Source organism: Mastigoproctus giganteus, chromosome 11, assembly GCF_048544385.1.
Source record: "Mastigoproctus giganteus isolate SK-2022 chromosome 11, ASM4854438v1, whole genome shotgun sequence".
NCBI lineage: Eukaryota > Metazoa > Arthropoda > Arachnida > Uropygi > Thelyphonidae > Mastigoproctus > Mastigoproctus giganteus.
Window position 1 is genome coordinate 79,291,888 of NC_143585.1, and position 25,833 is coordinate 79,317,720.

General features: G+C 39.2%; 1 protein-coding gene across 1 annotated transcript in view; it reads left to right on the top strand.

Annotated features, from left to right (window-relative positions):
* Positions 1–25,833, top strand: part of LOC150078175 (uncharacterized) — a 136,116-nt gene that overhangs the window by 16,140 nt on the left and 94,143 nt on the right. Inside the window, exons 2-3 of the mRNA XM_090384693.1 lie at positions 22,940–23,046; positions 24,725–24,884. Coding sequence (XP_090240819.1) covers positions 22,940–23,046; positions 24,725–24,884 — 267 coding nt within the window. The remainder of the gene's footprint in view (positions 1–22,939; positions 23,047–24,724; positions 24,885–25,833) is intronic.

The following is a 25,833-nucleotide window of genomic DNA, read 5'->3' on the forward strand; positions in this document are numbered from 1 at the left end:
GTCTTTGTTCCTGAAGTCGAAATCACGCAAGGAAAACAGCAGTCTGTTTGTTTTGAATATAAAATTTGCGTCTTCTTTGTTGAGAAACAAAGTTTTAGCAGTAATTCCCAAATTTGGGATATGCCGTGACGTTCAATTTAGCGTGCTACGAAAATTTCCAAATTTTTGCGAATAAATTAAAGCCTTCAGGGAAATTACCACGAAAAAAAAACTTTAAAACAAAGAAAGAAAAGGGAATTTGGTCGATGATGAAAGAGTTGTGCGTGTTAACTAATAAATAGTTCATTATACATTAAAGAACATATGCAACTCATCAGTAACAACGATCACAAAATTTCTATTACTTAACGGAATTAAGTTTTTGTTTAGATTTACTTAATTATACTAACCATAATTATATTTAAAAGTACGGTTTGTTAAAAACAGATTTAACTCTCTAGGAAGTTAAAGGTGTGTATATATGTATAGAAAGAGAATACGATGGGCTATCACTTTATAAATATCCGATTTAAAAACTTTCCATCTTTCGACCAAAAATTTTTGACCTCAAATTACAGACTCATGTAGATTTTATGAACTGTTCCAGAACTTCATAAAGCACCTTTTGAAAGTGAAATGGGCAGGAATGGAATATTTTCAGCTTTTATGTATTGTACACTGAAAGGATAGAATTCATAGGGTTCCTGGGCGACGCGACGCTGTCACCCTTCTCGCTAGTGGACGGACCCACCCCGTGGCAGGTATATAGGTACACTGCATTCACGTAATTCGAAGTCAGTATGGATAAACGTCGTCAGATAACTGACTTTGAAAGAGGGATGATAGTGGGTACCCGACACATGAGTCACTCAATCGCGGAAGTGGTGAAAGTGAAAGTGTGTTTAGGGTCCAACGGCACCAGGGGTTTCCCCCATCTCCGCGTAGTTTACATTCTGGGTGAACCAGTTGACTGGAAAAGCCAGAGATTTAAAAGTGTGTGGGAATTGTATTTGTGTGGTGTCGTGTACCGTTGTTCATCTGGTCATTTAGCCGCTGGACCCCTATTGAGGCCCAACGTTGCCCCACTTTCGCCCCGTGGAGGCAGACCAGGAACTCACTTGACTTAAGTTACTCTGGCAGGTCCTGCCACCTAATTTCCTGAGATTTCGGCAGCTAGGACCTAAAAAAAAAAAAAAAAAAATTGAAGATATATAAGTGTGTGTGTGTGTGTATATATATATATATATATATATATATATATATATACACACACATGCAGTTGTAATTTATTTTTGAATGTTTGCATACAGCGCATAGCGTCCATGCATTCAAACGGCAAGAGCAGGGCAGTGGATATGATAGGCCGAGACTGGGCGAAAATTATTTTTGATTTGATTAATTTAGGATGTAGGGCGTTTACATCGTGTACAGATAGAGTGGGGGAGGAGAGGCAGAAGGCTGGGGGGTAAAGGTAGAAGTATGGGGGCGACAGAGTAGATGTCCCCAGGTGGTCAGTGAGGCATGTCCATGCCTCACCAGAAGGAAAAGGAGGGTCGGCGGAGAGAGGGGGGGACAGGGTGTCTCCCCTCTTCCCGCCTGGGTTTGGGTTTAAAGTAATCGAGTCAGGTGCTCGCTTTTGTTCGCCAAAATGGCTTGGTGGCAGTGAACTGCACGATCCAGGTCGGTGAAGTGGTAGAGAAATTGCACTATCCCCGTTCGACAGCATCAAGACAGTATGGGGTATACGCCATTTCCGGAATACATCTCATCGTGGACAGCGCTGTTGGCGGAGAAAGGTGGTGGATGAACGTGGCCGTCAACGTTTGTCTCGCATTGTTTCAGCCAACCAGAGAGCGACAGTGGCACAAATCACCGCCACTTCAATGAGAGTAAGGTGCCAGAAACGCCTCCACCAAGACCATCATTAGCCGCAATAGGTTATGGGAGCCGCCGACCCATCAGAGTCCCATTGCTAACACCACGGCACATGTGGCTTGTGGCAGAGAAACTGTTGGTGTCGGTGTCTCCAATATCTGGGTTTGGAGTCTTGTGTGGGATAAGGTCCCGGTTGATCTTGCGTGCAGATTCAGTTGCAGATATCAGCCCGATGGAACTTGAATGAAGGAAGTGAATTTCAGTTCAGTTGAGCTTCAATGAGGTTGGCGGTTGACGCTACTGGAGAGGGGTGCCCAGAATCTGTCTCAAGTTATTGGTCTTGGTGGTTTAAAAGGCTCCTTAATGTTCTTCGTCTGTTGAAGACATCCCGTGCAAAAGTATTTATAATTGTCATGGGTATGAATTAGTATATGTTCTTGGTCCTATGGCAACTTAATCTTTGTGATCAGAATAGATCTCGAGTCTCCATAGTCAGGACAGTCATACATTATATGGTGCCAAGATTCGTCAGTGCCACAATGGCAGCGATCATCTGTGATGCCCAGAGACGTTAAGTTTTCTTGTATCGACCCATGGCCTGTGAGGAAGTACGTTATGTACAGGCCAGGGGAAAACCAGCTTGGGGCTTTTGGGAACGCGAACGTTACTTCAGGAATGAATTTCTTTGTAATTGCTCCCTTAGTGGATGTCATCCATCTGTCCTGCCAGGCCTGCTGCAGGTGAGCGAGAAGGCGCCTTTTCTTTGTCTTACGATTGATTGCTGGGTTGGTGATGAATCCAATGGTGGTAGTGGAGAGATTCCGTTGGATAGATGATAGAACATGCCGCATCTAATTATTTCAAGGTCTAGAGGGAGGACTCCAGCGAGGACTTGTAGACCAGGAGTGCTCACCGTGCAGCAGGCTCTGGTGATGGTAACTAGTATTGCTCTTTGAATAGTGGCTAATTTCTTCTGATTTATAACAATAGTTGCCCGATGATACCAGACCCCTGTAACATATGAGATGGCTGGAATAAAGACTGCTTTGTAAAACAGGGCTAAGGTACGTCGGTTTAAACCCCAGTCCCTGCGGGTGATCCTTGCCACCAATGCTGTGTAATTTTTTATCTTCTTTTGTATATACTGTAGGTGTGGGAGGAAGGATAGTTTTGAGTCCAGGATTACACCAAGGTGCTTAAGCTGGGTGCGGTGCTTGATGGTTGTGGCATGGATCTTAATCTGCGGTGATCTGGTTGAGCTTAGGTTCCCTTTCAGGAGGATGCTGGAGATTGTCAGGTTGTGCTGGGTAGCCCACTCTGAAGGAGCCTTTCATGATAAAATAGCCAAGTATACATCTATGCTTGTCCGTCTTTCGCATCAATCCTGGAGTATTAACCATCATACCCTTCGTCTTTTGTACAAAGTGTTGTTTGTTCCGATTTGTACCTATGGCGCTGGTGCCTGGTTTTGGTGTACTTAGAAGATTGGCATGCAAAAGAAACTCTCTATCCAAAGACGTATGCTCTTAATGATGAGCCGTACCTGTCGCACTGTCTCGACAGCTGCGCTCCAGGTTTTAAACGGTTGCCTACCTCTGGATCTCCAAATCGCTTATCGCTATTACCTTAGACATGCCATTCCACTTGACTTTTTAGACTTCACTGTTAATATCTCCACTGCGATCCTAAAACCGAAAAAACCTGTTGCTGGAACCACCTGGTTCAACTCTGGCAAGATCGGTGGTCTTCTTCTTCAAAAGGTATGGTCACAAGGAAATTTATTCCATCTGTGTCCTTTGCATTACAAAAGTCTATTCTAAAATGGTTCAGTCCGAGTCTCCGCACTATTTTTCTTCTAACTGGCCATTGTTCCCTTCGTGCTAAACTTGCTATGTTTAACCTGTCTGATTCACCCCTCTGTAACTGTGGCAGCCCAGAAGACTGGCAGCATGTTCTTTTCGCTTGTCCATATTACTTGGATCTTCGTCAGCCTCTGCCTACTCTGTGTCAACCATTCTCCCCAGGCAATGAGTCTTCTCTCTTGGACTCCAAAGAAAAATTTCATCTTCTTCAAGATTTTGCACATAAAGCCTTTGCCAGACGTGGAAAAATCATCAGTAGTGTCCCAATTTCAGGAACTACTCTTATTCCAGCTCTACCTCCAGTCCAAACCAGCATCTCTATCACCGTCACCTCGTGATACCACCACAATCGTCACCTCGTGATACCACCACCACCATCGTCACTACCACCATTTTTTTTAAGCTCAAGTACCATCTTCACCACCATCTACTTGGACAGTTGGTTAACAAACGTGTATGATGCCGAGCGACGTCACTGTCTTCTTAACTTCTATTTCCTGCTAACCTCAGGTTGGTCCTGAGGCGGGGTCTGCATCCTTACACTGGTGCAGGATGATTTTTTATTTTTTATTTTAATTATTATTTTTTCCCATTTTATTAACTTATTTTTTCCCATTTTATTAACTTATTTTTACTGTATTTTTACTAAATTTTATTTTTATTTAATTTATTTTTTTACTTATTTTTATCTTTCGTAGACTCTAATTCACTGCCCTGATTATTTTATTATTTTTTTTTAAATTTATTGTTAAAATTAACTTTATTTGCTCATACTTTGAATGATTTCGACATTCAGTACGTGACACTCGAGGTTTGCTGCGGTTCGAGCTCATTTGTGCCCCGCCTCCTCGCGGCGTAGACGGGTATCAGGACGCGCACTACCTTGGTGCTTGTTGCTTCCTGATAGCAAAGCGGCCAGAAACAACTAAACAACATAACAAACACATACACGGCACAAACATAGCATTACACACATTTCTGGCCTTTCTGTAGCGTTTTTGTAACATCACAGTGTACCACAGCGGAGTTGAACTAGAGTTTGGGAGCCGCCTTACATAAGACACTATACATGTCTACCCTGAAGGAGCCAGAGTGGTTATCCCCGGTTAGCAGAAATTTCAAGCTGAGCCCTTGAGCTGGCAGGCACAGAAAGGATCAAATCGTCTGCATAGGCCCAAGATCTTGAACAGTGGAATTTTGGACAGCGGTGCAGCAAGCATGGATGGAAATACTTGTGGAACGCTTTCGTGAACTGGTGGACTCTGTGCTTCGCCGTTTCACTGCCCTTATCCGGGCTAAAGGTGGGCCTACCCGTTACTGGGTAGGTTTCCCATGATTTCTGTCCACTTAATCTCCTTAATACAATAACAATTTAACATGCAGTTTAATATACACCGTGTGGCCATTTATTAGATACACTAACCTAATAGCCAGTACGTCATATAGACTGAATCCGTCTTGGAATTCACTCATCGAGGTGGTGTTGAAAGTGTTTGTTACAAGAGCTCGTTCCGCCCCCATCCTATAAAGTGCTGGATTGGATTGAGATATGTGACTGGGGAGGCCACTCAGTAGACTCGAATTCACTGTCATGTTCCTGGAACCAGTTCTGCACAGTTCTGGCTGACAAGGTGTATTATCCGATTGGAATAACCACTCATTCACAGATGTATACACTGCAGTCATGAAGGGATGCGCCTAGTCTGAGACGATTTCCAGATAACCTGTGGCATTTAAATGTTCCTTTGCTGGTATCAAGCGACCCATTGTACACCACGAAACCTTCACACCATTTCAACGCTACTACCAACTCCGCATCATTGTCAACTAGCAGGATGGGTCCACGGATTCGTGTCCTCCATGACAGTATAATGGTTTCACAACCTGTGACTCTTTTGGAGAAGTCTAGGTTCGATTCCACTGGACACTGAAGATATTTTTAAATTCCTCTTCAATCGACTCTGTAATTGGCAGATCTCAGGCGAAGGAAGTAGCAATTTTTCTAGCAAGTTATTCCGAGTTTTTCAATCCGTACGGCGCCTCCGTAGCCAGGTGGGCAGGAGCAGCAGTGTGTAGCACACTCTTCTTGATTAGACCGGGGTTCGAGCCCGTGACCACCGAATACGGAGGATGCAGAAAGGTCAGGGAATGACCACCTCATATCCCCGAAGCAATATGGTCTTAGTTGCTAATGCTCCTAAAAAACCAAATAGCAAACAAACAAACAAACATCAATACGTACATCTAAATCGACCCACGAACGCACACTTTTACAGACAATGTACAATGGCCCAATCGCGAGCCTAAAACAATAGTTATAATTTCCATAAACTCATGCTGTTTTCTCCATATTCTGTTTCTTCCATCAGCGAGACACTGCAGGGACCAGGATTCAGCAACTTTTTTCTTCCAGTCCTCCACTTACAGTACAAGGCTCTTGTACTGTAAGTGGAGGATTGGACATCCTCCACGGTTAAGTATTAATGTTCCTGAGCCCACTGTAACCGAAGCTTCTTGTTTATTTCTGGCAACAGTAAAGCCTGGTTCGGTCATCGGTTCTCCATCTGACGAGGTACGACGAGTTGTGCATTGTGAAATGCCTCTTTCGTTACCACTGTTGTACTGGGTTGTCATTTGACTGACCATAGCTTTTCTTTTACCTTGTACAGTCTTGTCAGCTTCTGTTGTCTTCTTGCATCAACGAGTTGTTTCCGACAGGTTCGCCATTGTCTAGTTGTTATTGGACCAATCTCTATACACTCGAGAGACGGTCTTTCACGAAAACCGTAGCAATGATTGTAGTTCCCTTGATACTCATACCTGCGCGCTTGGTTTGAGTATCGGTTGTCGTGCCACTTTCAAAGTCACTTAACTTTTTGTCGATTCTCATACTGAATTGCACCCATATAGCATCCTTACATATCTGCCCTTCATGAAAGTAGTTTCGCCACTTGTCACTGGTTTGTGTGAAGTCTGAGTTGATTAGCGTCAACGACTGAGGAATTTCTAAAGTCTTCTTCAATTCAGGCTATAGTTAGCTGATCTCAAGCGGAGATAGTATGGATTTTTACCCCGTGGGTTATCCCAAGGTGGCACAGCATGCAAATCGGTCCGAGCACACTTATACGGATATGTTACGCTTGGGACCGTAAACATAATTATTATTATATCCCAGCATATAATAGTGCGCATCTTACAGAGAGAGAGAGAGAGAGAGAGAGAGAGAGAGAGAGAGAGAGAGAGAGAGAGAGAGAGAGAGAGAGATCTATCCACCTGCTTTACGAGGTGAGTTGAAGCTATTCAAGACGCATTATGGCCTTGCTGCCCTTGCGCTGTAAAGCATATAAACAAACAAGCTATTTAAGTTATAAGTTCTAAAAATTTATTTCTCATAAAATACGTAGGATACAGAAATGAAACATAATTTTTCAATATAATTCCCAGAATATACATTTTTTCGCACCTTTTCTTCCAAGCTGTTGAAGGCCACTGCGTTTGTCTTTAATCCATTGGTGAATGGCCGGAGCAGCTGCTTGTCGTCTAAGAAACGTTCTGCCACGAAGGGCATCCTGCATAGTTGGAAATAACTAAAAGTCATTAGGTGCAACGGTAGGCACTATGGAAGGTGTGAGATAACCTCAGTTTTATTTTCTGTTAAAAAAAAAAAAAAAAAAACTGCGCCCTAGCAGCACGATTGGGACTTAGTTTTGTCATTGTAGAATCGAATGTTATTCAGTCCATGTGGACGTTTCTTTTGAAACGCTGGGAGAAACATCTTTTCTTCAGATCTTCATACAAATTTCCACTCACTATAGTGCCCTTGGGAACAAAATCTGAAAGGATCATTTCATCATTATTCAAAAAAACAGGAACCGTCATTTTCTCCGCACTTGCATCAACATGGAACTCTTTTGGACTCCAGTGACTCAGCGTCCTTCCTGCTGGCGGACTATGAAACAGTGCTCACTCATTACAACCATTTATTGAAGAATCCTGAGGGAACATTCCTTCATGTTACTGATATAAGTTCAACTGATGGAATAACACTGAGTTCGGAATAGAATTACGAAACAGTGCAACTTGTCTATAGACTGGCGATTATCAAAGAAAAAACACGTAATTAAATTATTCAACAATCTTTTGTTGCATGTAGGAGCTTAGATATTACTATGCAGTTCTTTTTTGTTATCCGAGACTCTGATTAAAGAGAAATTTCTACTAAGCTTTTTGAATGCAAAAGAGTTCTATCGACTATTTTTTCATGCATATAGAGATTCAGTGTCTTTACTAAGTTATCAATCTGTATTCAAAACAATTAGCTTTAATCTCTCTCTCTCTCTCTCATTTCAGCAATGAGTTCGTCAATAACAGTTGTATGGAATGTAAAATATAATTCCAAATAGCCATCTGCGAGGTTTTCAGTGCTGTCTTAAGCACCTTTCGCTCCCCGGATTGAGTCACTGTGAAACTGTGATTGTTTGATTAATTGGTCTATCATCATTTTGACTCCATCGATTACAACATTCTCCGTTTCTCTTTTAGTCTGGTTAGAAAGTGAGATTGTCGCTTACTGCGTATCATACTGTTACAGATTACGTCCTGCCCCCATCCCATTTTCTATCAGGCTTCAAACTAGTGGCACCACTTTTTTTTTTTTTTTTTCGTCGAACCGGTTTCCGAGTAAATTGCGTTTTTTAGTACAGATGAGTCAGTTGACTATATTTCACGTATCTCGTGCGTATCTTACAGAGAGAGAGAGAGAGAGAGAGAGAGAGAGAGAGAGAGAGAGAGAGAGAGAGATGGGATGGTTGCCATCCATGCACCATTTTAAGTCTCAACAGAACGAACTAACTTGTCTTACTGAGTCCCCTCAGTAAGACAAGTTAGTTCCTTTGGAACAACCTTTTTTCATGTGCTTTCCTCGCGGGTAGCATGGTAGTTAAGATCGCTGTCCTTCCACACCATACTGACATGTTGATTGTGCAATGGATTAGCATTAGTTACCGGTTTAAATTACAGGTCATTAACCATGGAAAAACTAAAGTGTTATTGTGGGTTTCAATTTTTTATTCAAATAAAAATTCATGTTTGTTGTACGTTGACTCTAAAAATATTGACTTTCAAATGAGTCAACCTAAAAAAAAATACAAATTTGATTATTTCTTTGTTTTCCTCGGGATTCTCCGATTTCTTTCCTGTTCTGATAATTGGGTTTTAGATTACACACAAAGTGCACCCCAGAAACATAACTAATGCTGTATTTTTCTTTTTTAGAATTTGGATAGTTTTACAATTGTTCTATTTTTCTTTAAGTTTTAGGTATAACACTTATTGGCTAAGGCAATTTATATTCTCTGCTCTTACCATCTTGAGCTTTTCGTCACCCGTGAGAATTCATTTTATTTGTACCACAGATGGTTGGCTCATTCTTAGCTTTAATGCATTCGTGCATCTTGAACAACATTTTCTTGTCCAAGATACACGAAGATGTCTTTTCATTTGCTGCAAGTAAACTTGGTTTTGTTTCTAGATTTCAAGTGAATCTTATTTTGGTCTCCGTATGTTTAAATGATTAACTGTTTTCTACTTGTGGTGCATGTAAGTGATACCCTACGAGCCATTGATAATCTGTGTGCTTTCAGATTCCAGAATGGATGGAAACATTGTGTAACCTACATATCCATCCTTTTGGAAGTATTATTTCAATCTCCACGATTCAGAAATATTGGCATGTTTTTCCCCAAGTTTTTAATTCTATGTAATTTTTTTGTGTAAAAATATAGGAAAATGCATTTACAGAAGGGAAGGGATTTCCAAGATCGAAAAAATGTACGGTAAAATATCATTTTACTAAATAAAATAATTTTGTTGAGATTACATGCAGACAGGTTAACTGTAGTGCGTAAATTAATATTCTGTAGCTCTTAATATTCTTAATATTATAAAGAATACTAAAAATATGATAATAAAGATTAATATTCTTTAATGATATTCTGTAGCAAAAGTGTGATGTTTAAGATTAAATAATAGCACTGTACATTACTGTACTTGACTTGTTTTATATGTCTGTCGACTTTTCTTACTTAACCTTTTTCTTAATGTGGCTTTCTTTTGTGTTTTTAACGGGCTCTTTCTTTGGGCATTCCATATCTGAACGATCGAAGAAATGTGGCTTTCTTTTGTTTTTTTAACGGGCTCTTTCTTTGGGCATTCCATATCTGAACGATCGAAGTTTTGAAGCAAGTAAATATCTCAAAATATCGGTAAATGCTAATCGATGTCCATTGAAGAACGGCTTAGTAGGTGGGACTGCAAAGCTTGGCAGCTAGACATCTCCGGGGTACTGATTGAGGTCTCTAATGCCCTGAAGAGAATCAGTAAAATGAACAAGAGAGAGAGAGAGAGAGAGAGAGAGATATGCTGTTAAAAGAAACAAGAACTAGGAGTCACAAATACAAAGTTTTGGAAAGCAACAGAAGGATTTCAGGAAATTTACCTTCGGACAGCGTATTGTGAATCATTGAAATGAATTGCCTGTCACCGTGGTCAAGGCTGAGGGTTTGGTATTTTTGGCAATGGGGAAGGTACTAGTTATTGAATTTTTTTTCTTTTTCTTTGTAGATGCTGAAAAAAGTGAGGTTCCTTGCGTCATTTAGCCATTATAACACTAATACGAATTTCTAACATTCACGTGGCATGTAGACGTAATTTTTTATCATCCCTCATCAATGTCTGTCTGCAATTTACGTTAACAAAATCTTGGGATAGTATGTTGACATATTAGTTTTGATTCATAAAATGTGAAATAATACACGTAATGGGACAGTCAGTGTAGTGTGATAAAAAATTGAGAGGTACACTAAAGCGAATATTACGTACTGGCCGGTCAGAAGCCAACAGAGCACTTACAGCGAGATTATTTTTGCGTGAATAAACAGTATTCTTTAAGTTTCTCTCTGCCCACAGATTTCTGCATCGGGATGGATTGTGTTGTCTTCAGGATTCTTGTTTCCTATCTGTACACTTGTGCTTTTAAACTTGATATTTGCCTTTTGTGGATTCTCTTGTTTACCTACGAAGTGTGTGTGTGTAAGTAATTACATACTTTTTAAACAAGGGAACGTATGTTCCCGAGGATATTTCCTGCGATGAAATAGTGACTGGATATAGCTGTCAAAGTTCCAAGCTTTCTATCTACACGATGACTCATCTTTTCCCACAACCTCGCGTTTCCAAGATAAATCGAGCTTCCATTACAAAGCCCCCCGTAGTTATACATCAACATGTCATCCATTAAACAAGAGACGTACGGGGCTTAAGGTGAAACGGATCTTGCTCAGAAACACAAATCTAGCTGTGTCTCATAATTTCAAAACGCCAGTGATGATAGGTTATGAGGTTATACAGTGGCCAAAAGCTTGACAGCAAAATTTAACGTCCTCGCTTGTCATTTTAGCTAGTTATATCACCCTTTCGAAGTCACTGTTATTAATAGCTGGCACAGCAAACGAAACATATTAACAATATTGTAGAATTCGCGAGCCAGAGCAAGTTGAGTATCAACGTGTCACCTGACTTAAAAAATGTGACTTCATATTTCAAAAAAAAAAAAAAATTAAAATAGAAAGGGCAAAATGGAAAAACAATGAACAACGAAAGAACAATTTTAGAAATTTTAAAATTATTATTAAGTGTCTGTTTGTTCACAACATTTAGTGTGAGGTATATTCCTGAATAACGGTAATAAACTTTACTGCTACCCTTGGCTGCAGGTATCTATGGCCTTCCAATAATGTGAATAGGCGTATTGTATAGAGTGATAATGTCCGTATTATTTGGCTGACCTACAAGCAGTTCAACCAAATCTTACACCATCCTTTTCAAAAACGAAGAGCCATGACCCAATATTAACACGTCATTGAATAGAAATTTTTTACAAGGAGAGAGGTTATTGGGTTTATATGGCACCATATAAATTCGCATATAGTTTAAAGGAAGTTTAAAAAAGGTCCTACATGCTATAACAGCATGTAGGATCTGTTTTTTAAACTCACTTTCTAAATCTTCCTTTTCTTTCGTAATAACACCTTTTATTGAAGAAGTTAGTTACCTTTTTTTAGATGCAATACCAATTTTAAGGATTTCATGCACAATAGTATGCAGTGATTGTTTGATATAATACTTTTCAGACAATGGAATCCACATTAGTGAACTTGAAAAATGGCCATGTACAAGATTTAGAAAAGCCTCAATTAAAGTCCATAAAATATCGATTCAGATATGATTATTTTTTCTTTCCATCTTACATAGTGCGCAGTAGTGGCGGCAGTTCTTTAAATTTATGTGATTACAAAATAATTTTCGTTTTCTATAAAACTGTGGAATGTAATTAAAAATGTAAAATATACGGATTTGAGATTAGCAGCATGTCTAAAGTGAATAGCAAAAGAAATCCGTTGTAAAATAAAATATCTAGGATTTTCTATTGGAAGATGATTGTAATTTAGTAAACAGGGTTTCTCAAAATTATATTATGGTACATTTATATATAAAGTTTTTCATGTAATCATTTAGAGATTTATTATTCATTCATAGATTTATTTGATGCAGTGATATATCTCTTTCAACTTGAAATGAAATCCGCCGTTGTTAGTTGAACTCCAACCAAAACCGTCTCTGTATAGAAATGGAATACCAGGTTGTAGCTATATCCAAGATACTTCCTCCAGTTTGTGGTGTAGGAAAAAATAAAAAAAAAAAAAAAAGCATCCTCGTTAGCTGAGTGTTTCATCCAACAAAAGGTTCGGTATACTAATGGTTTATGACTTAGTAGTAGTAGTGGCATGTGATGCAAGAAAGCAAGTGTATGAGCTTATGCAGCATAAGCCAAAAAAAAAAAAAAAAAACCCACACCATTCCCTCCAAATGCCTGTCCAGTTCCTCCTTAAATTTATTTAACCTATCAACTTCCACAACGACAGATGGAAGTTTGTTCCAGAAATTAACCACCCGCTGGCTAAAGGCAAATTCCCGCACATCTATTCTACATTTGTCTTTTCTTAATTTCAATTTATGCCCCCTTAGGTTCATAATCTGAACGACTGGAAGGATCCCATCAGAATTGAGCGTGCTCAATCCATTCAAGGCCTTATACACCTCAATCAGATCACCTCGCAGGTGCCTAGTCTCCAGCCACTGCAATTTGCAGAACTTAAGTCTCTCTTGGTAAGAGGATCCCTTCATTCCCCTCACCAATCTTGTTGCCCTTCTCTATACACGCGGCCCCGAGTGCCAAGCGATAGTGACAAGCGATTTTTCTCTGCGACTCATAAAGTGATCTTTGAAAGTGATATAGTTCTATTTTTTGTTGTACGATTTTCTCCTGTTTTGTTCACTTAAAGCGGTTCTTCACTTAAAAAGTCTTACGTAAGAACCCAGAAAGGGAATCTACCTTTCTTTCTTAGTATTTATATTAAATACTCACACTCTACTAACCTTAATATCCGCTTGGTCACTGGTGGCACTGCTCCTGCCTCCACGTGGCGGGGCTGGTAGTCTGGGAGAAGAAAGTACTTCTCCCAGGGCTAAAAGGAGTAAACATGGATACTAATGACTTCCCACGATTAGAGCCAAAGAGCTCGCAACAAGACAACCACGAAACTGATCATGACTTTTCATTGTCGAAAAGACTAAAAAAGGATGCAAACAAGCAGGAAGCTCCAGCTTTCCTGATCATCCATTCTCTGTCTTCACAATCTGTCAGCAAGCTTTCGCCTTTCATCATACAACGATGCCTTGTAAATGCAGCAGCATCTCCAAAAATGGTGAAACGCCTTCAATCTGGCGACTTGCTAATAGAGACCTCTCTTCCAAGACACTCTGACCTCCTGTTAAAACTTACATCTTTAAGTGGAATTCCAATCCAAGTCACTCCACACAACACCCTGAATTCTTCCAAGGGAGTGATCAGTGAATGGGACTTATTGAACGTTTCCGAGGAAGAAATAATTCAGGAACTAAAAGATCAAAATGTAACTCAGGCCAAGAGAATCATGATACGAAAAGACGGCATCTTAGTCCCAACCCGTAGCATAATTTTAACCTTTAGTTCGCCGAATCTACCATCCTCGGTTAAAGCAGGCTATTTAAACTGTCGTGTTCGGCCCTACATCCCGAACCCTCTGAGATGCTACAAATGTCAGAAATTTGGCCACTCCCAGACAGCATGCCGTGGAGATGCAACATGTCCAAACTGCGGATGCACAACTCACACTCAATCTGAATGCAAGGCACAAACTCCGCAGTGTCCTAATTGCAAGGGCAATCATCCAGCCTACTCCAAAGATTGTGATCTTTGGAAGTTAGGAAAAAAAATACAGAAATACAAGACAGAAAATAAAGTATCTTTTCAAGAAGCTAGAAGACAAGTAAAATCAAGTATTCCAAAAACTACTTATGCTTCGGCTGCCCATAGTTACAAATCGGTAGCATGTCAAACAGAAGTGTCAGTCTCTCCAGATAAATCGATCGCCGACTGGGCTCGATCCGTACTATCAACTCAGCCTACATCTGAATCACAGTTAGTGGACCAAAGTAATAATACGCCACTCACAATTCCAACTCAAAACCTAACCCACAATACAGTGGCAGAAAAAGTACATAAATCAGATAGTGTGGAGGTGAAACAACCAACAAGCATGGATACAGATGATATGCCCAACCAAGAAGATTTTCTTGAATTATATGCAGATGGAGACATGGAGGATAAAAATGATTCAGGACGCCCTTCTTTTCCTAGAAAAGAAAAATCTAAATCTGACCGTCACAAACAACCTACGCATAAAAAGCAGACAGATTCAGCTTCCTCTTACAAAACCAAATAATGGAACATATTATACAATGGAACTGTAGAGGTCTTCGCAGTAACCTAGATGATATATACGAATTAATTCATCACTATAAACCTCTTGCAATGTGCTTACAAGAAACTAATTTGACATCACTGGTCTCAGTCTCAATCAAAAATTACACTGTATTCAGGCAAGACAGGACTGTGTCTAATAACGCTCATGGCGGAGTAGCGATACTCGTGGATTCCACCATCCCCGCCAGACGTATTCCCTTACGAACATCCTTAGAAGCTGTTGCCACGCGTGTTGTTAGTGGTATTACTTTGACATTGGCTTCCATTTATCTTCCGCCCAATCATCAATATACTATTCAGGAACTTGAAGATCTTGTTATGCAGTTACCATCACCGTTTTGTTTACTAGGAGACTTTAATGCACATCACCCATTATGGGGTTCCCCCACCTCAGACAGACGGGGTAAGCTGATCGAAACGTTGATTGATAGGCAGAATTTAACATTACTGAATACTGGGTCTCCTACATATGTGCATCTCCCTACTGGCTCAATATCTGCTATAGATCTTTCCATATGTTCCCCAATCCTCTTTCCAAGTGTAGATTGGATACCTCTGAATGATCCTTATAGTAGTGACCATTATCCATTAATCTGCAAAATTCAAACATCCTGTTCCTACCCAATAGAAAGTCCAATTAAATGGAAATTTTCAAAGGCTGATTGGGAAAAATACAGATCGCACATCTCATTTGACAACGATATCATTCAGTCCGGTTCCATCAATAGCGTTACTGAGCATATCACAAATCAAATGCTGGCAGCTGCATCCGTCGCAGTTCCTCAATATCAAGCAAGTAATAGACGAAAATTAAATTACTGGTGGAATGAAGATTGCAATAATGCAAAAAAAGAGAAAAACAAAGCATGGAATCTTTTCCGCAAAAATCCTACCACCCCCAATCTTATTAACTATAAACGGCTCAGAGCTAAAGCTCGCTACATCAGACGCAAAGCAAAAAAAGAAACTTGGATTAAATTCGCCTCATCAGTTAATAAAAATACCGATATCAGATTAATCTGGAGAAAAATAAAATGTTTAAACAATAAATTTCCTCCTCTATCCACCCCGCTACTAAACTGGAATGGACAAGAACTCTCTAATCCCACAGATATATCAAATGCACTGGGAATTGTATTTTCTCTGTTGTCTTCTTGTAATGCTTATGATCAATCATTCCAAAAACGTAAAACCGTTGCAGAGAGATCCAAACTGAATTACGCTGACAATTCTGCTTTATCGTATAATCAGCCATTTATCATGTTCGAGCTACAGCAAGCTCTTACCAACTCAAGAAACAGTGCTGCTGGCCCTGATGGGTTATATTATGTAATGCTCCGAAATCTGGATCAAAGATCACTGTTTTCGCTGCTCATATTTTATAATCGAATATTTTCTGAACATACCCTCCCCAGCTCCTGGAGTCATTCTTATGTAATACCGATTGCAAAACCCGGTAAAGATCATTCGGTTCCTCAAAATTACAGACCGATATCCCTCACCAGCTGTCTCAGCAAAACTCTTGAGAAAATGATACATGGCCGTCTCACCTGGTTCCTCGAGTCTCAAAACTTGATAAATAAAGAACAATTTGGATTCCGGAAAAACCGATCCGCCTTGGATCTTATGATCAAAGCTGAGTCAAATATCAGAAATGCTTTCATCAAAAAGGAACATCTCGTCATGGTCTGTCTTGACGTTGAGAAAGCCTTTGACACTACGTGGCGTTTTGGAATCTTAAAGGATCTACATTCTCTTGGCCTGAGAGGTAATTTACCATATTTTATCCAAAATTTTCTTCAACGGAGATCCTTTCAAGTTCGTTATCGGGGAACCCTCTCTAAAATCTTTATCCAAGAAGAAGGAATTCCACAGGGATCTGTTCTCAGCGCTACCTTGTTTGCAATGAGAATAAACCATATAATTGAACTCATTCCGAAAACGGTGGATTCATACCTTTTCGCAGATGATCTCTCGATTTCCTGTCATTCTCAAAACATGCATTACATTGAACGCCAACTTCAAATATCAATGAATCGCATCCTGACATGGATGACACAAAATGGTTATAGACTATCCAGCCAGAAATCTACTGCCATACACTTCTGCTCTAGACGCAATATGCATCCTGAACCTGAGCTGCAATTGAATAACCATCCTCTTCCCATAACTGACTGTACTCGTCTACTGGGATTGTTCTTTGACAATAAGTTAAATTTCCAAAAGCACATTGAACATCTCCGGACTACTTGTCAAAAAAAACTGAACATTCTCAGAGTCTTATCAGCCACAACATGGGGAGCAGATCGCCAAAGCCTGCTACATATATATAGATCCATAATCAGATCTCGACTGGACTACGGTGCCCCTGTCTTCGATTCTGCTAGGGAGAGCGCTTTATCTCGCCTCAATCCTATTCAACATTCAGCTCTCAGAACAGCACTAGGTGCGTTCAGAACATCTCCAGTGCAAAGCTTGTATGTTGAAGCTCATGAACCTCCCCTAAATATCAGGAGAAAGATGCTGCTGCTGAATTATGCAACCAAGATCCAAAGCCAGATGACCCATCCTAATTGGCCAATACTCTACAATCCACAGTTTATGACCTTATACAGAAACAAACCACAGACAGTTCGGCCTGCTGGTATTAGGTTAAAACAGCTAGCAGAAGATTGGGATGTACACTTCAATAAAATTTTACGAGATCCTATAGATCCTGAACCTCCATGGTCTGTCATCACACCATCTTGTGACAATTATTTCTACCAGTGGGGTAAACACTCTCTATCAGATATTAATATCCAGCAGCTACACATAGCGCATACTCAACGTTATCCTGACTTCGCTAAAATTTATACAGATGGATCGAAGTCTGAGAGTGGATCAGGCGCAGCAGTAGTACTCCCAGATGCTACCATTTCTCTATCTCTCCCAACAGAGTGCAGTAGCTACACAACTGAATTATATGCCATAAAGCTTGCTATAGAAAGTATTTTCCATATGTCAATTCAAAAGAGCTTAATTTACACAGACTCGCAGAGTTCCTTATCAGCCTTGCAAAACAATTCCCCGTCTACTCACCCTCTATTAAAGCTCATTAGAACAGAGTTGATACGTCTGAGAGAGTGCCAACAAAAAGTTATTTTCTGCTGGATACCTGGTCATACTGGAATACCAGGAAATGAAATTGCGGATGATGCTGCCAAACATCCATCTAGAGCAGCCCCAACAAATTTCTTAATACCGTTTACTGATTATAAAATGAAGATCCGAAGTATATGTAAAGATCGATGGACTCTACAATGGCAAGCACAAATTCATAATAAACTTTTTCAAATTAAACCTGTACCAAAATTATGGGCCTCTAGCCTCATTACTAACAGACAAGAAGAAGTAATCCTAACCAGAGCCAGAATCGGTCATACTCATTTAACTCATTTGTTCCTCCTCTCAGGGAATGACCCTCCTGAGTGTAATCATTGTCATACACCACTTACAGTGAAACACATACTTCTAGAATGTACTCTGTATCATAATGCTCGACTAATGTCATTCAGTTCTCTAGCAAGCTTAAAGGTACCATTGTCACTTAGCCATATCATAGGCGAAAAATCAAACATCGCAGAATTCTTCTCCTTCCTAAAACAAATAGGAATGTATAGCCGTTTCTAATTGCTTCTACATGAAACAAACAGGCAGTATGAACCACTTTTCTAAGTGCAATATGGCCTAAGTAGCCATTGCACTTAAAACCCCATAAACAACAACAACAACAACTCTATACACGCTCAGGCAAATCTACATCCTTCCTAAAATGAGGCCTCCAGACCTGTACGCAGTACTCAAGGCGTGCCCTGACCATTGCTTTATACAGAGGGACAATCACCTCCTTTTTCCTGCTAGTAAAATTCCTATATAACATTGACAAAACCCCATGACCTGCCCTGGCAGCCTGTCTGCTAGGGCATGTCATGGGGTTTTGCTCAGAAAACTTCATATCTGACTGCACAATTACTCCCAGGTCTTTTTCATTTTCTACCACCTTAAGTGTAGTACCACACAGTTGGTACGTTTCTCTGGGGTTACTTCTACCCATATGCAGTACTTTGCATTTGTCAAGGTTAAATTTCAGTTGCCACTTCTTAGCCCATCTGCCCAAATTATCTAGATCCTGTTGCAGTAGCACACTGCCATTACTGTCATTAACAACCCTGCCAACCTTTGTATCATCTGAAAACTTCGACACTAAGCCTGATATACCTTCATGAATATCATTGATAAATATACAAAACAACAGAGGACCCAACACCGAACCCTGTGGGACTCCACTAATAACATTAGTCCACGAAGAGCAGTACCCATTAATTACCACCCTCTGTCTTCTCCCGCTCACCATCCTTTTATCCATTGTAGCAACTTACCTTTAATACCATTCTGCTCCAATTTGTACAGTAGTCTTCCATGCGCAACAGGACTTTCTTTATTTTTTCTCTCACGATATCCAGAGATGAAGAATTAGTCAAACATTAAGTGATCTGCTTTCTCCAAGTTCCTATGCGATGATAATTTAGTACTAGAGTTATAGAAACGTATATAGGTCGGGTAAACTTTCATTAAAACTGTTTCAAGTTCTTGCAAGCAGGATAGTTATCTTTTGTGCCCAAGCATTAACGATGTTGACATTAAAATTGGCCGCATAAAACCTTCCATGCTTCCTTTTTCTATGAAACTGAAAAATTTTAACTTCTGTAATGGGGCATTAACCAAGAAGCAAATGGTTATTCATAATCAGTTATTATTTTCTTTTGTTCTATTCTTTTCTGTTCTTTTGGTTGATTTCATTTTCACTTTTTTTTTTACTATTTACTTTCCTGATACATTTTCTCAAGCCTTATTTTTCCTTATTTTCTTTGCATCTTTCATTGCTTTCCTTTAACACAATGATATTCTTAAATCTGTCTAAAGCCCGCTAAGCGTACACTGTATTCATGTGTGGGTTATTGACTAGCAACAGCGAAAAGAATTTCCTCCTAGACTGGAAACTCTCATGAAGACTCTCGTCCTTCATGCATAATTTGTTCAGTCAACACTTTGGAGTCTCTCCTAATCTGCGAATCTCGCAAATTATTTTCCCTCAATGCCTCAGAAATTTTCGATTAGTATCTTTATTGTGCAAATGTTCCGATGACCTACTAACGAAGGTTGTTGAATCTTGATTACATGGATTTTCTTAGAGGTCCTTAATATCGTGGTCCTTTATGTGTCGAAATCTGAGTGAAGCTTTCTTATACTTTACAATAATTACAATTAATTTTAACAAGTATTTATGTCAATGTCATTTAGAATTTATATCGTTTATTCAGCTAAAAATGTGTCATATATTACCAGTGTGTTGTTTTATCTTTCTTAACACATAAGTTATATGTTATGGAAATTATAGTAAAATGAGAGTTTTAAAAAAAGGGACAAAAACCTTAACCATGAATTCTACTGAATTTTGGAATAAATCTTAGCGGGATGGACGAATTTATTTCTGCGTAATTGTTATTTGAATTAAGTATTCAAGATTAATATTTAATTAAAATAAGGCAAAAACGTCTGATTTATCTATTTAACCAAATTAACATACCTGATGGTTCTTGCTAAAATAATTTTAAAACTCGGTGAGTTTAGAACATATAAGATATACAAGTCATAAATCCATCTGAACCTCTCTGTTATGGTTATGTTTTAATCGTTTTATGTGGCAGAAGCCGCATTTTAAAGTTAACTAGCAGGGAATGAAATGAAAAATAAGAAAATTGTTATAGTGGGTCATTTAAAATATTTTAATCTGGCAGAAGCATTTGTATTTTCCACGGTATTCACTTCGAAATAGATGGATAATAAATGGGAATTCCTTATGAACATACACTGGTTTTCAAAGAAAGTTCATCACCCCTTAAAGTTGCAATTGTCGTCTGAATAACGTAAGTACAGTACTGTATATGGCAATATTTCTTACAGCTTGCATCAGATAAGATTGACACGCGTAGGTGATGACGTAATATTGCATCAGCTGTTACTTTCATCTATATAAGCACGCTCTGCAACAGTTGCAGTAATTCCTTGCTTGTGTCAGCATGGCGAGTTACGTGCAGTTGACGCCTCGAAGAAAGAGTGCTGTCGTTGCTTTACGTGAGGAAAGATGTTCTTCCCGTCATATTGCTTATAGAATGTCTTCTAATCAGTCGACAGTGAGTAGATTTCTTTCCAAACTCAAGAATACTGGTTCTGCTGATAGGAAAAAGGAACCGGACGCAAACGAGTCTCTACGCCAAAACAGGACCACGTTTTGAAGCTCTTATGCATTAAAACCGTAAAGCTTCTTCATCTGAGCTGAAAAGAGAATGGGAAGATCAAACAGGAGTGGTAGCAAGTGCAGTAACAGTCAGAAGACGTCTCTTCAAAAATAGACTTGTAACCCGTCGTCCTAAGAAGAAGCCCCTCCTCACACAAAAAAAAAAAAATGAAAAAAAAAAGGCCCGATTAATTTGGTGTAAGGAGCGTGTCAAATGGACCCTCGAGCAGTGGAAGTCAGTTATTTTCTCGGATGAGAAGAAATTCAACCTGCATGGCTCTGATGGGAGACAAACGATTCGCCGTAGACGTGGTGAATAATACCATCCACACTGTATGGTGTCTACAGTGAAATTCCCTACCAGCCAAATGATATGGGAGTGCATTTCGTATCGCGGAGTATGTCACCTGCAGTTTATAAAAGGTTCCGTAAATGTCAATGGATACCTGGCTATATTGGAAGGCAAATTGCTGCCAACCATTAGAGACCATTTCAACCTGCCAAGTAAATGCATCTTTCAGGACTCTGCTCCTTGTCATCGGGCGAAAAGTGTAAGTAGGCACTTCTATAGTTACTTTAGCTTCATTTCTGCATTAGAGGTTCAACAGTAATGTGTTTACATTTGTTACTGGTGAAAAAATGGTTGGAAGAACGGTCCATTACAACTGTTAGCTGGGCAGGAAACAGCCCGGACCTGAATCCTATAGAGAACTGTTGGTATCGTGTGGAATCTGCAGTTGCCAGAAAGAAACCAAAGACTCTTCGTGAAGTTCAGGAAGCCATAATTCGTGTTTGGAACCACGAACTATCAGTTGATTATCTTCAGAAATTGAACTTGTCAATGCCTCGACGGTGTGCTATTGTCATCAGGGTCAGAGGCGGTTCAACTAAATATTAGTTTGCACCTGGTGAACTTTTAATTTTGTTTTCCGTTTAAAATGATAAACTGAAGCAAACTGAGGGCTTCTGATAACAACATTTTAGCCATAATTGTCGTGTTTACCAAAACTGTTGTATGAAGGTTGCAAATGCTCGTTTTGGAATATTTTGAGAGCATCTGTCAAATATTACTTAGCTTTGCCTTAACTATTAATAAATATCTTTTGTTTATATTTCTATTTGTGATGCTAGTCATTAATGTAACATTCCATCGCGAAAAATGGTTAGAAATGTGAAATTTCTAGGTGATGCACTTTCTTTGAACACCGGTGTAAACAACTACATTAATCAAACCCTTTATTCTTACCAGCACTATCCAAACTGGAGAATTAGGTTTCGGAAAGATTTTCTACCCTTTGTTTTCAGGAAAATATGATTCGCCCCACGTATTGTTCAGGATAGTATCTGAAAAATACGTTGGGTGAATCATATTTTAGTCTTTGCATATCGATGTAACTGGTGTATTCTTGAAAAAGGAAAATTGAAAGCTTCCGAATGCAGTTCCTTATTCTGGATAGAAGAATAATTTTCCAGTCAGAGCAAAATGTTTAGTTAAAACTTATTCATGATCACGTTAGGTGTGGATTAGTTTCCAAAACAACTGAGGCTGTGAGTCTTCAATGTATTCTTCGTTTGGTCAGCCCGTTTGTTTTTTGGATGAAACCTCGGCCACAATTTGAAAAAAAAGAAAGTTTCTCGTGTAATTAACGGGATTCGAACACAGGCCTTTTCCACCTAGTGTAGGAGATTGGTGATTATAACCAGTGTCTTTACTACCCTTGAGGGCATTTAATTCAACATCATGTTTGGAGTAATTTTTATGATGATAATAAGATACGCCTGAGGTAGCCCAGTGGTCAGGAGCGAAAGTGCATAGCACGCGTTCCTTGAGTGAACCGGGGTTCAAGCCCGTGACTACTAAATACGATAAACATTTGTATTGACGATTTATTGTAAACTCTACTGACTTGGTTGTCGTGCCTGAGTATAAACAGAAAAATTTACATGTTTATTTTTCAGGAAGGACAAGAACGCCAGAGAGGATTCTGATCCATGTTGTGGATGGAGCACCAAGAAGAACGCCTTTTTACAGACCGACGTACTCTCGGATTAGCAGTCCGCCACCAGTAAGTTACAAGAGAAATATTTGCACTCTGTTATTTAATTCATTGATATCTATAAAAGTGTTACGTAATTACAAAGTTTGAGGTGCATTTCATATTAGCATTAATAGAGGCATATGATGCAAGAAAGCAAGCTTATACACCATCGGCCCAAAAAAAAAAAAAAAAAAAAAAAAATCTCATTTCACTCATCCATTGGCTCTAAAAGTTTATCCAGTTCTTCCTTGAATTTATTTAAGTTATCAACTTCCACGACAGTGGAAGTTTGTTCCAGCAATCAACTACCCACTGACTAAAGGAAAATTTTCTAGTAACTCTACATCCTTCCTAAAATGAGGCCTCCAGACCTGTACGCAGTATTCAAGGCGTGGCCTCACCATTGCCTTATACAAAGGGATAACCACCTCCTTTTCTCTACTAGCGAAATTCCTGTATATCATTGACAAGACCCCATGACCTGCTCTGGCCGCCTGTCTGCACTGCTCAGAAAACTTCATATCTGACTGCACAATAACCCCCAGGTCCTTTTCATTCTCTACCACCCCGAGTGTACTACACAGTTGGTACGTTTCTCTGGAGTTACTGCTACCCATGTGCAGTACTTTATTCATTACGAGACACTGAAGACTCATTATCGACATGTACGTAGCGATCCAAAAGACAGATGTATGAGAAGTGCTGTCTCCACTCCTATCAAATATTAGGAAGCATCCTGGTTTTTATGTTAGATTGGATAGACATTCGCTCGAAGAGCGACAATCCAGAACATTGGGTTCATCAGTAGGATAGATCTCCGTATCTTTTTTTCGCGCAATGTTGCTGAGGGCAGGTGATCAGCTGACCGGTAGGAAATCTTATTAGGTTCTGCTAACATATTTTCTGGATCAGTTTTTGAATCGTCTGCACCTAAAATTGTACAATAGCAAGAATATCCGCCGGAGAAATTCATTGGTATCATATTACAGTTCGTATTTCCAAAATATACTGAAGTGTTTGGAGAGTTTCACGAAGGCCGACAGCCAGATTGTCAAAATACTAAACATTGCAACCAAATAAACATTTTGAGTCTTTTGAAGGAATTCTTACAAGGAAGTCTCTAATTCAGCGAGTTTTCATCTGGGCTGTCATAAAAGAGACGTCGAAAGGTGAGGCACTTGCTCCTCCCTGGATTATAAATGGTATCTACGCTACTTCATATATGTTTCTCTACTAGATGGTAGGGAGATTTTATAACATAATTACCCCTACAAAACTTTTCCCTTATGCATTCAAGTCTCATGCATTCAACTGAGGTAAAGCGCGTTGTTTTATTATTAAAGTCTTTCCCATATAGCTTTTACATCCTACAAAACACCTCGTTATCTTTAAGATCTTTACGGGGAAACACTAATAAAAATGAATCCTAGTTACAAATAATAGTCGGAATGAGGACATGCTAAAACTCGAATAAAGAAAACAGGCAGACAGTTTAATGAATGAGCATGTGGAACATCCGAAGTTCTTTGTACAGTACCATCTTAACAAGAGATTTATTTTTAGTCTCACTTTAATGTCCACTGAAAATAAACACGCTGTGAGTACTGTTCACTTACATTATTTTCACATAAGAATTATCTTTACAGACTATAACGAAATGAATTATAAGTTTCTCCTCTGACCTTTGGTTTCTTTATATTTACAGTCCGTATTTGTGGTGGCGCCCTCTAGGACAAACAGTCGTCCCCAGCCAGTCAGACAACAAACTGGCCAGCCTTTCTATAACTATCTACTCAGACTAGGCCTCAACAAGATGTGCTATTTTCTGCGATTAGGCAATTTGGAGGATGTGCTGCTCTCTAGCGGTAAGTTTCTACAATGACCTCGTACCAAAACTTATCGTATTTGTACATTTAACTTCTGGCTCTCAAAAGAGATACACAACTTTGACCCAAGTATAGTTAAATATGTTAAACCCTCCTGTTTCTGTCTCTCTCCCCTATTCCCACTCCTTCGATATTTTCTCATTAAAATAATATGATTGCGCTGCTGGTGGAGGATTAGTTTAAATTATGCAATACCATTAGCCTTACACCATCATTTATGTTGACACCATCATTGACGTGTGCTTGACAGCAAATTTCATGCCTTTGTGCACAAATCCGCTTTGGAACTCTTTAATAATGAACGGAAATGTCAGTTGTTTTAAACTCGTTGTTTGATTATCCTAAAACGACTTAGCTGCAATGTCAGACATGTTTGCTTAGATAGAGTAAGAGTTATATGAATATTAACAGATTTTGGAATCATAATAGCAAGTGACTGAACACGAGACAATAGCAATAAAATATATATACACCATACAACTTTTTTTTTTGTTTAGCAGCTGCGCTAGAATACACCTTTTACTTTAAAATGACACGAGGAACAACTTTGCTTCTTTCCATACGAAGTTCGGAAATTAATTCTTTGATCCAAAACATTTCATAACCTTACAATTAACTTGTCCACCAGTCAAAACACTGACGAGAAAATCTAAGATTTTAATAAAATAAAATATAAAACTATATAAAGTAGAAGAAATCATTTTATTTACTGCTTTGAAAGTAAAAGCCCAATGAAGTACTGGTTGCTAAAAGAAATAAAACATCACTAAAAGTGATACAGATGTACTTCAATGATAATCACTCTTTGTTTTTAATATTGCGAATCGAATAAAGATGCTATTAATGGAATATAAATAATGAAATACCCTATCGTTTAGAACCGTAAAACAACCCTCGCGGTAGAATCACCATCCTTCCACACCGGGTG